Source organism: Sorex araneus, chromosome 5 (assembly GCF_027595985.1).
Source record: "Sorex araneus isolate mSorAra2 chromosome 5, mSorAra2.pri, whole genome shotgun sequence".
NCBI lineage: Eukaryota > Metazoa > Chordata > Mammalia > Eulipotyphla > Soricidae > Sorex > Sorex araneus.
The window spans coordinates 181,853,595-181,865,915 of NC_073306.1; the positions used below are offsets into that span (position 1 = coordinate 181,853,595).

General features: G+C 42.7%; 1 protein-coding gene across 4 annotated transcripts in view; it reads left to right on the forward strand.

Moving 5' to 3' along the window:
• The window catches only part of PDGFRA (platelet derived growth factor receptor alpha), a 51,007-nt gene extending 40,365 nt beyond the window's left edge, over positions 1-10,642 (forward strand). For all 4 annotated transcript variants that reach the window (XM_055138006.1, XM_055138008.1, XM_055138009.1 and 1 more), the window contains exons 22-23: positions 1,311-1,570; positions 7,809-10,642. In XM_055138006.1, the coding sequence (XP_054993981.1) occupies positions 1,311-1,570; positions 7,809-7,956 (408 nt within the window). In that variant the 3' untranslated portion in view covers positions 7,957-10,642. The remainder of the gene's footprint in view (positions 1-1,310; positions 1,571-7,808) is intronic.
• The last annotated feature ends 1,679 nt before the right edge of the window (positions 10,643-12,321 follow it).

Below are 12,321 nucleotides of genomic sequence, written 5' to 3' on the forward strand. Positions count from 1 at the left end.
GTTTCCTGGGCCTGTAAACACAACGATGAATGGACATCCTTTCCTCTCCGCACAGCCTCCCTTTCATCTTAAGTGCGCAACACCTGTAAGCACTTTAGTTGCCAGATGTTTGAGTACCCACAACTACTGTGCAGTCAGAAGTCTCAGGGCACCCACAGTCATTAAGTAGCTAATTTGAATGCACTTTAATCCAGGCGAAATTGGCTTTTACCAGCTGACTGGAAGGAACAACCTCAGCTGTTATCTGTGGCTCCAGCTGGTTTTTTTGTGGAATGGGAAGCATTGTTCAAAGGAACAAATGTAATTTCATGGAACCAAGCAGGATATGTTAATGAATGAAACAAACTTTCTGCTGAGAGGCTAAGGAGACCCAGGCACTCTTGTCCAGGAAACTCAATTTCTCAGCTTCCGATTTCTCACTCTGTGGACTTTTCATCCTGAAGGCTTCCCATCCCTCCTCGCAAGGAGCGGCAGTCTGAGAAGGCTGCTCACCAACCTGGAAATGAAATGTTTCTGTTTACTATTTTGTGCCTATTATCACTCCCATAAGAGAGACAATGAGGTGGAGGAAAGGCAGAAACCACAAGTCAATGGTTTGTTGATGGGTTTTGAGAAGGGACTGGAACTTTGGCTGAGAATGTTTTTTTTTTGTTTTTGTTTTTTTTAGATCAGAGATTTCCCAGGTTTTCTTATTTCATTTTTTGTTTTTGTTTCTGGGTCACACTCAGTGGTGCTGAGGGCTTGCTCCTGGCTCTGCACTCAGAGATCATTCCTTGGTGGGGCTCAGAAAGACCATAAGTGGGGCTGGGAATCGAACCTGTGCGAGGCAGGCACCCTACCCATCATAATACCTATGACACCAAATTGTGAGTTAGATTTTTTCCAAAGTTTAGGATTAGGAGACTTCAGGTAATGGTGTCCCCTGGGGGCATGGGGGTGGGTGAGGGTTAGGGGGTGGGGGAAGGAAGTTCTTGTCCCTTCTTGTTGGCAACCCGCTGGAGACCTGGAGACAGAGTGTAGAAGGGTCTATGGCAGTCTCAGAAAAAAGGGATGTGTGTTTATGGGGCACAGCCTGTTGACTCAGAGATGGAGCACTTGGTATCTTAAGACCACCAGAATGGGCCATCCACCACCAGCCCCTCTTTCTGTGTGTTCCACATCTCTGGGGACAGTTGACTCTTGGCTGACCCTCAGGTGCCTGAATCCCACCTCTGCGAGAGAGTTTGGAAACAGTGAGTTCTGAGCATGTCTTCTCTTCGGAACTGGGCTCAGTGATGCCCGATTAACCGTGTGCAATGAAATGCTTGTAGAGCTACGAAAAGATTCATCTCGACTTCCTCAAGAGCGACCACCCTGCCGTGGCGCGCATGCGTGCGGACTCGGACCATGCCTACATCGGCGTCCCCTACAAGAACGAGGAGGACAAGCTCAAAGACTGGGAGGGCGGGCTGGATGAGCAGCGGCTGAGCGCCGACAGTGGCTACATCATCCCGCTGCCAGACATCGACCCTGTTCCTGAGGAGGAGGAGGAAGAGGAGGAGGAGGACCTAGGCAAGAGGAACAGACACAGGTAGGCTAGGGCGTCTGCTCTGCTCCACACACCTGATGGGGAGGGGCTCTAGGGAGAGTGAGTCACACTTGACTATTCTAGAGGGTCCGGGGTGCACAGACTCCCTAGGGCTTAATTTCAAAGCATTGAAAAATACAGTTAGACATTAATTTAAAAAAAATGATTGCATTGATTTACAAAAGGGTAAATGTTGGTAACATTTTAGGGGTACAGTTATCATACCATGACTATCCCTGTTGTGCCTTTATTCCTCCCTCCAGCCTACTAAGCCCTTTCAACCCCTTCCCCTCAAGTGTCTCCTGGATAAACTCAGTTCTGTGGTCAGAAGTTAGAGGTCTTTTTTTCCCAAACGTTTGTTGTTCCCAGTGGCCACGTTTTGTTTTGTTTGTTTGGAGGCCATACTTTGTGATGTTCAGGGCTTACTCCTGGATGTGTGCTCAGGGATCACTTTGGGTAGTGCTCAGGGGACTATACATGGTACTGGGTATTGCACCAGTGTTGGTATTGATAGTGACAGTGCCTTAACTTACCCTACACTGTCTCTCTGGCTCCCCATGGGGTTGAAAACACTTTGTAAATGATTCTAATATGAGCTTTTCCCACCTTCCATGGTTGAAAGAACAGTCTGTGACTTGCGTGTACAGAGACCTTTATCACATGGATACAGTGACTATTGGGCTATGATAAGCCTCACTTGCTGTTTTCTTAGTTGTGAAATGGAAACGAAAGATGAGAGACCAATCTGGGCTCTTTGATACTCCATCAGCTGTAAGTTGGAATAATGATGGAAATACAGCTATGCAAGCATGTCCAGACTTATGAATTAGTCTTAGTGGTGGGTTCCATGCACTCACTAGCTGATTAAAAACAAATTTTACATTATTATGGAAAATTTCTAGTATATGCTATTTAAACAGTATAGTGATTTGTCAGGTATTTATCACTCCAGTATTTTTGTTTGTTTTTGTTTCTGGACCACATCTGGCAATGTTTGGGGATTACTCCTGGCTCTGAACTCAGAAATCACTATTGGTGGTGCTCAGAATACTATATGGGGGCGGGGGGTATGGTGCCATCAGCAGGTCAGCCTGTCTGTACATGTGGGGCGAGTGCATCATCAGCCTGGTTGTGCCTTCAGACTTCCAGATACCCCAAAATTGCTGCTGTGCCTTTGGTCAGACCCCAACAACTTGTGGCCAAGTTTACCAAGAAATTAAATGGCCAAAAGTTAGGTATGTGGGAGACACACTCACAAACCACCTCCAGCTCAGCTATATAATCTCATTTATTGGCCTTATTTCAGAGACCCATAAATCTCAAAAGAGATCAAAAGACGCAGTTAGGGCCTGTAGCGCAGAGGTAGGTGGGAACCCGTGGCTGAGATCTCCAAGCCTGCTTGGATTGGGACTGGGCCTCCTCCCCCCAGATCCCCCGTTTTCCAGTAGCTTGGCAGTCACACCCACAAACTGCCCCCATGCCATGTAATCTCATCAATGGCCAAGACCCAGGGACTATAAACTAAAGCTCCTGAAACAGAGCGCCACAGAATGCCCTGACCCCACACCAGGCTGTCTTCACGGGGTGCCCCAGAAGAGGGCAGGTGCGAGCCCTCCCTGCCCCAACGGACCCAGCTTTGGCAGCCAAAAACCTCCACAACCTAACTGCTGCCATGCTCAAGGCCGCTCCCCACGCGCTCGGGCCGAGCCTCACGTATGAGTGAAATCCTATAGAACCCAGGTAATGTGGAACTTTGTGACCTTGGACTCTGGCTCAATGGGACCAGGAGCCGAGATCCTCTGCCCTCTTTCCCCAGTCTCCAGCGACCCAAGAGTCATGCCCAAAAGCCACCTCCTGCCAGCGCCAGATAATCTCGTCATCGGCCACCATCCAGATCACACGGCTGCTTCTCCCAAAAGGGAGCATGACATGAGGCCCCCATAACCATGCCATTGGACGCCGTGCCAGGCTGTTTCACATGGGGAGCCCCAGATGAAGGCAGGGGAGAGCCCTCCCTGCCTCAAGGAACCCAGCTCCGGCAGCCAAAAACCTCCACAAACCAACCTTCGCCACGCTCGAGGCCGCTACCCACGTGCTCGGCCTCCCATAATGAGTAAACATACTCCTGGACTACGCGGCCACTTTGCGTGACACATTGTACAACACTCCCTATCCATTCCCCGTAATGACCACACCACATTTGATGGGGTTCAGATAGTAGGCAACAAATCATAGAGGGAAATATATGTATATACATATATACATATTTTCAGATATATATACCAAAGCTCACAACATCCAAACTTTAATAACATGTTAGTGATATCCTGTAGAATGTCTTAATGGCTCCTGCCAAAATAGAACAATCTTTACGCTGTTTCCTATATGAACACTTTTTTGTGAGCATGTTCAATAGTTCTTCATAACAGACAATACGAAATACATTATTTTGGTTGTGTTTTGGGACAGAGATTGGGGTTTGGGATGGATGCATCCCAAATTTGGTGGTGGGAAGGTGTAATGTGGTGGAATTGGTGTTTGAATATTGAATGTAATCAAACATTGTGAACTAACTTATAAAATTTAAAAATAAAAAAAATAAAAACATTAAAAAAAAAGTAATGTGGAGTTCATGCCCAATTCAATCAGCTTAATTAATGGCTGAATAAAGAGCAGTGCTCCTACATTATTAAAAAATAAGAAAGAATACTATATGGGATGCCAGGGATTGAACTAAGGTTGGCTATATGCAAGTCAAGTAGACTTGTCCTATTGCTCTGGCCCTGCAACTTCAGCAGTTTTGAACTCCTGCCCAATCCACATGAACAGCCGTATTTTATACCCCCACGTCAACTCTGAATCAGGTCCTAGATCTCTTATAATTTTAATAATAAATATTCTGGCACATGTCTCTTCAAAGGTAAGATCAGAGATAGGAACTCTATTTAATAAGAGAACCACAGTTATGAAAAATAACTACAACAGGGCCAGAGTGATAGCACAGTGGGGTATGGCGCTTGCCTTGCATGTGGCAAACCTGGCTCGGTCCCCACCACTATATACAGTTCCACAGTGTCAGAAGTAATCCTTGAGCTCAGAGCCAGTAGTAAACCTTAAGCACCACTGCTGGGTGTGACCCCAAAAGACAAACAAAACCCTCCAAACCAAATAAACCCTCAAACAAAACTCTAATACTGTTATCTCATCCCCATTTCCAGTAGAACACAGATCAGTAAGAGCTTGAGATACGTCATTAGTGTTCAGATTACTTTGGTTTTTTTATACATACCCAGTCACAAATTGCAGTTGACTGATAAATATCTGCATTTGTTTTTTCTTCTGCTCCTTTGCATATTAGTTAATTAAATTACTTTATTTTGGGGATGTGTAGGCCACACCGAGATGTCCTCAGGGTTCACTCCCGAGCAGCTAGGACTAAACCATGGTTACATCATTAAGGTGAAAGGACCAGGCCCAGGCCCTCACGCTTTTTGCATAGTCCATGTGTGGGTGCAGGAGAAAGGGAAAACTCTGGTCCCTGATTTGAGGCTCACTTTTTCTCCTCTTTATCAGGGTACTGTTTTCTTTTTCTTTTTTAAGTCATTAACTTTATGATTATTTAAACAGAGACACATTGCAGAGTTACTTCGGTGGATATGATTTTAACTAGTTAAGATATACTTTATAGAATATTTATTTGTACATACTAGGTAATTAAAAAGTCCTGTTTATTTGTACATGCCCCGGTTTCATACTCCCGTTTTAAAGCTTGGGGGTATGTGTCATGAGATCTGGAGACAGGGAAATGAGGCTTGTCTGATTTTCTTTTCTGATTATCCCTTTGCTCAGGACAATTATTATTATTTTGCTTTCTGGGCAACTCCTGATAGTGGTCAGGAGTTACTTCTGGCTCTGTACTTAGGGCTCAAACATGTCGCTGTGTGCAAGGCAAGTGCCCTATCTGCTGCACTATTCCTCTGGCTCCTTTGTGACCTGTTTCTTCATATACATCCCTCGTGTTTCTTCCTCTTCTTTTTATTTTTGTTTTTGTTTTTTTTTTTTGGCCGCATTTAGTGTTGGTCAGGGCTCAACTCCTGACTGCACTTAGGGGTCACTCCTGGAGGACTTGGAGGACCATACGTTTTGCCAGGGTTGGTCTCATGCAAGGCAAATGCCCTACCTGCTGTACTGTCTCTCCATCCCCCTCTTTGTGTTTATAGGACAGAACAGCATTTCTGTTTGATCAGTACCCAATTTTATTGATCTTATTTACCCTAAATCATCATCTTACAGGTCCTAGCTGCAAATATAGTCACAGTGGACAATGGTTAGGGCTTCACTGTGTGGATTTAGCGGGGAGGGGGCCACCGTTTAGCAGCAAACATGAGTGGACACCCCAAGCTAGGACTGTCTGGGTCTGGGCCGGCAGGATCAGCCGGGTAGATCCCTGGGACACTTCTTTTAGCCTCAGGTAGATTGGCGTGGTGAGGGGCACTGTGTTCACAGGACCTTGACTGGAAGCTGCTCGAGCAAAATATATTGGGGACCAGTATACTGGAGTTCCTCATGGGCTTCTTCCCAACCTGGCTCACTTCTCTGCTAGGTAATGAACTTGAGGAGGAAGGGGGAGAGATTGAGGAATCTGGGTGGGCTAAGAGGCTGGAAACAGCTTGGAGAGTTGAGAGCTTCTGACCTGTGGGGAAGATGGAGGAAGAGATAGGTAGGGAGGGAGTGTGTGTGTGTGGAGGGGGGGCAGGTAGAGTGTTAACTGTGTGGAGTGAAATGGTGTAGCTGAACAATGAGGAGAAATCATGGTCATTTGGGGGCAAAAAGATAGAGCTAAAAATATCACAATGCAAAGAAGGAAGTTAATGAGTTCAGTGAAGAGAGGGAAGACAGGAATTATCATAGTCTGGGGACTTAGGAAGATTCTTTTTTCAAGTAGTCAAAATAATTGAGAGCAAATCACATGTACCCGTTAGATTTATCCACTAACGTATGGCATATTTGCTTTATGCAGCTTTATGTACATAATAGGTGTAAGTGTCAAACACACACACACACACACACACACACACACACACACACACACCCACCACTCATGCTCATAATTTCTTTTTTTGGTAAATCTTGATACCTGGTAAATTCCAGGACACTTAACCCCCAGCTTACCAGCACAGAGCCATCTAAGGATGTAGATATTTTCTTTCATAACCATAATAGCATCATATGCCTAAAACAATAACACATAATTCAGTGTCTCTCATATCACATAATTCCCTATCACATATTCCTAGTATCACAAAATTTGGGCCCTGAGGCAAGAGTTTTAATAATTAATAATAGTACTAATAAATAAAAGCTAACATGTTTTAGGTGCTGGGCTTGGGACTTTAGTAAACATTCGTCATAATACATACAGATATTTTTAGACTGTCATCCTTCCACTTTATAGGCCAAAACACAAGTGCAAGGAGAGAGTTTTGCAATTAGACGATCTTGCCACACAACTAAGGCCTTATAATTCTGGAACTACCCATCCACCCTACAGAAAGAGCCTTTATCTGCACCTTGAAAACTCACAGAGAGAGAAGATGGGAAGGAAGTGGGGGAGGGAATCCTGAGAATGCAGTGGGGGTTCTCTTGGGGGCGAGGGGGTGGGAGGCGTGCGGAGAGGGGTTTCAGAAAAAAATGACCACTGGCTGTGGCACACGAGATTTGATCCCTTTGTTTCTCTTCCCCTGCTGCCTTTTGATCAGGCATTGCTTACATTCCATCAGGAATGAGTCAGGAGAGCAGACACTGACACATTCAGGCCCACTAACAACTTTGATGAAATATTTGGTAGGAAAGAAATTAAAATTTGGGCCCGGAGAGATCTGCAACAATGTATGTTGCTGACCCTGGTTCAATCCCTGGCACTACATAGAGGCTCCTGAGCACAGAGGCAGGGGAGACCCCTGAGCCACTGGGGTGTGACTCCCTTTGCCCTCACCTCAAACCAAAACCGAATCAAAATATAGCCCCAAAACAAAACCAAAAGAGTAGGGTACCTGTGAACTTGGTTTCCCTCATGGTGGCCTATTGCAGCATGATGGGGGATGAGTCTTGCCAGAGGACAAGTATTTGAACAACAAAGTCTCTTTCAGGAAGATGGCCTTTGTCTTTGAAGGTGGTCCTGCAGACAGTAGAAAGACCTGGTCTGTGGCCTATAACCTTTCCCCTTCTCTTTTCCCTCCAGCTCACAGACCTCGGAGGAGAGTGCCATTGAGACGGGCTCTAGCAGTTCTACGTTCATCAAGAGAGAGGATGAGACCATTGAAGACATTGACATGATGGACGACATCGGCATAGACTCCTCGGACCTGGTGGAGGACAGCTTCCTGTAACACTTTCCATCTCTGGAGCCACCTGGGATCCCTGCAAGAAAACCACTTTATTGCAATGCAAAGTTTGGGAGGAGGACTTGGATGATGTGTCAAGAGAAGTTCCCCACCAAGGACCTCAGGGAGCTTTCTAAATATGAATGAGTGGCATATTTTGAATTTAACTTTTCCAGCATTGCCTCTTGCAATGCTTCAGTAGCATCTCAGTGGAGTGTCAAGTTTGGAGGTAGATGGAAGAACTAATGGCCACAGAAGACAAACTTTGGGTTTCAAGGGCATTGGTGAGAATCCAACTTAATGCGATTTTTACTGCAACAAAACTCTAGCATTGTAATTATGTAAATAACTCTAACCAAGGAAGTGTTTAGATTTGTATTCACTGTCTTCTCTGGACTTAAGAGACCACTCAATTCATCCATGTACTTCCTGCTTGAAACTTGGTATCAGCTGCTGTTGAATTTTAAGAAGTACATGCAAAACCACTTTTGAACCTTAAAAGGTACTGGTACTATAGCATTTTAACTTTTTTTTTTTTAGTGTAAAAGAGATTAAAAAAATAATAATTAACCAACCTTGTTTAATAGATTTGGGTTATTTAGAGACCCAACAACCCATTTTCATATTGTAATCTATGTTTATAATAATACTACTGTAATCGGTAATGCTAAATGTGTAATATCTAACACGTTTTCCCTACAGAGAAAGCACAATTAGAAAAAAAAATCGTTACTAAGTAGGTGATAATTTTGACAGTTCTTGACACTTATATTAAATAACATATGTTTCTCTATAAAATATGGTAATAGCTTTAGGGGATTAAATTTAGTTGAACATAGAGAAGAGTAAAAGTAGTGTCTTCCAGGAAGTCAAAGTTTTTAACGGTGCCCTAATGTTGAAAACAGTATGTACAATGAAATTCCCTCTGAAGTAATGGGATTTGAAGGAAAAAAAAGTCCTTAGTCCTAAATTGTCTCAATAACGGCATCATAAGCCTATACCTGATATTATTTCTCACGTTATTACCCAATGAAAAAAATTATCGGCAAACATGCTGGTGGACCCTAACATACAGATGTATCTTAATTCTACAAACCCTGTCCTCAAAGAGTCAGAAGGATTCCCAAAGAGTCTGGATGATTCAATCAGAGATAGAAGAAAGAAGGAGCAGGAATCTGTATTTTTGTAAACTCCCTGATCAGGTGTGAAATACTAGCATAGGTGACAGGAAGTGGCTTTGGAAAACAGAAAGACAATTTGAAATTGGGTAAGAAGCCGACCATGCAGAAAGCATTCTTAAGCCCTGGTATAAGATCAGTGCCCTTTAATGCCACCTAAGCAGTAGCCACTCTTCATTGAACTGCCCAGTGTTAGGTGAGGCCCCGGAAGTGAAGTCTTGCTTTGGCAGTGGACTTTCTGTTTTCCCTGGCTTGGGGAAGTCAAATTTCTTTTCCCCAAGCAAAGTTGGGGGCTGAAATGATGCCATCCAGTGTGCCCAGTTCTGTATTGTCAACTCAACAATCTGATAAAAAGAAAAAAGGATTTACTGAAAGTGGGGAGTGAGATAGCAGGACTCACAGGCACATCCACCCAAACCATCAGATGGGTTGATGAAAGCTCATTGGCATTCTGTGCGATTCTGTTTTGTTGCTGGCGACCCATGAATGAAACATGTGCTGTGATTTTTGCAATCACGGTGCATGCCCCTGGCAGGTGAGGCTTTGGAAGATGGAGAAGCAAAAACAAGGTACTTGACTGCGTACTGGTGTCTTCTCAGTGCAAGGCCCAATATTCCTATCTACCTTTTCATAGGAAGTGTGAAGACTGAGCCAGATTGGCCAATTAAAAAAGAAAACCTGACTAGGTTCTGTAGAACCAATTAGACTTGAAATGCATTTGTGTTTCTGGAATCACAGCTCAAGCATTCTGTTTATCGCTTTCTCTCTCTTGTACAGCCTTTTTTTTTTTTTTTTTGTGGGTGCTTAACATTTTTGATGTTCCTTTGAGTCTGGCATGGCATTATGAAACTGGATGAGAATTCTCAGGCCTGCCAGTCTTTACAAACATTCCCACTTGTTTGTATGTGATTGCAATTTTTTTTTTTAAATGATGTTTTTAGGGTATCACAGATTTGTTTCCTCTTGTGCAAAGTCCCCAGATGAAAATTTCCCAGTCCTTCCTGCTTTGAAATTCCATAAAGACAATCAAAGCTGGCCCGAGAAACATAATTTCTAACTTTCTAAATGATCAATGATGTCCTTAAAATGTGGTCTGCCAATCTGTACAAAATGGTCCTATTTTTGTGAAGAGGGACGGAAGAGAAAATGATGTTATACATCAATATGTATATATGTATTTCTATATAGACTTGGAGAATACTGCCAGAACATTTATGACAAGCTGTATCACTGCCTTTGTTTATATTTTTTTAACTGTGATATTCCCCACAGGCACATTAACTGTTGCACTTTTGAATGTCCAAAATTTATATTTTAGAAATAATAAAGAGAAAAAAAATGCATTGTGTTCCCAAAACAATGGTGTGGTGAATGTGTGAGAAGAACTAAACTTCATAGGACGGTTCTACCAATTTGAAATGTATTACAAATGCCCCTGTTCTTGTTTTTGTTTTAAAATGTGTAAATGAAAATCTTTATATTTCAATAAATGATATATATATAATTTAAAGTTATGCTAAGTCCCAGAATTCTTGTTTTTAGTTTAATAATATGAATTGAAGCCATTTTGCTAAATTTACTGTCTTAGTTTCTCAGCAACATTTTTTTTTTTCATTTTTAAAACAACATATTTGACGCCAGGATTTAAAAGTTACTTAGAATAGGGTTTCAGGCATACAATATTCTCATTTCCAATTCTACTATCTCATGATCATGTCCCTCCACCAATGACCCCCAGATTCCCTCCCACCCCCAACCTTATTTCTTGACAGATTCATTTTTAAGTTCAATTCTTGTAGTTTGCGTCTCATGGCTTCAGTAGTGTTGGGTCTAGTGGTTTAGACATATAAAAGCCTTACCTCTATAGATCATGGAAGAACAACAGTCCTGCTGGCTAAACAGTAATTGCCTAATCTAGCATCAGTAGTGCTCCAGTCCCATGCATAGGTCTTTTTCTTCTCCTTTAAAATGCATAATTCTAGGTCTTAAAACAAGCAGACAGTTCTGCCCTGCTTTATCAGTTATGATCATTGAAAATGGCCACTGGAGGGATTTAAAACAATTTCCACATTCAACTGTTTTGAATCCTACAATAGCACTTTGAGACAAGGAAGATACTTTGTAGACAAGGAAGCCAAGTGATTCCTAAAAAATCATACAAGCGAGTCATAGAAGTACCAGGATTGAAAAGGCTCGGTCTACCCAGTGTTGTCTATACTACAGCACACCACAGGAGGAGAGAGCTGCTGGGACATAGCAGTGTTGAGGAGTCTGTTGTTTTGTTGCTTGCAATATATTTCAAGGGACAAGTAATAAGAGTAGTTTGTCTGTGCAACAATTTTATAGTATAAGAATGTTATTTTTTTTCCAGGCTGTACTGCAACCATTCTAATAATGAATGTCACAATTTTAATTGCCCTGTTTCATAAAACGCAGCTCAGGAACTAAGATCTGAATCCATCATAAACTACACCATTTTCCCTGGGCTAACAGGACGATAGAAATGCTTCATTATTTCTGACTCCAAGTACACATAAAGATGAAATCTAACCGCATTGTTATGGCAAAATGAATATGCTGTATTTATATCGCAGATACCACTTTTCTTCCCACACGTGGAAGTATATAGGTGTTCCTAATGATTTTTCATTTTGTTCCACCCGGTTATGTAAATAGTACCCATGTCTTCAAGAATAAGGAATGCATTCTCCAGAATGTATTCAGACGTGACTAATGTTCCTTTCCATCACTCACAGTCGAGTCTATATACAAAGCAATGGAGACATCATGGACACATGGTCTCACATGGCAGGGAGAGCATATTTGCTCCCTGTCTCTGGTTTATAGGGTAATTGGAATTTTAAAAAGATTTGCCACATTATCCTGGCAGATGGTATTTTGCTTTATCATTATTCATGGGTATTAATGACTTCCCTCTGGAGCATGTGTATCCTGTCTATTTTGAATTTCATTACATTTCATGCTGACTGCTCCAAACAGAATCAGATCCAGGGTTTTCTGTGTGGTGTTGGAGCTGCAGCTCATTGGAATGGTCAAAGTTTTAGACCTCACCAGAAATGAAGTAGTTCTTTGAAACAATGAAAGCCTTCTTTTCTTCTCTGTCCTGAGTCTTTCTCTAATTAGCATAGTCTTTCTCTTCCATCGTGATAACAAAGACCTTTTCTTCCGTGTC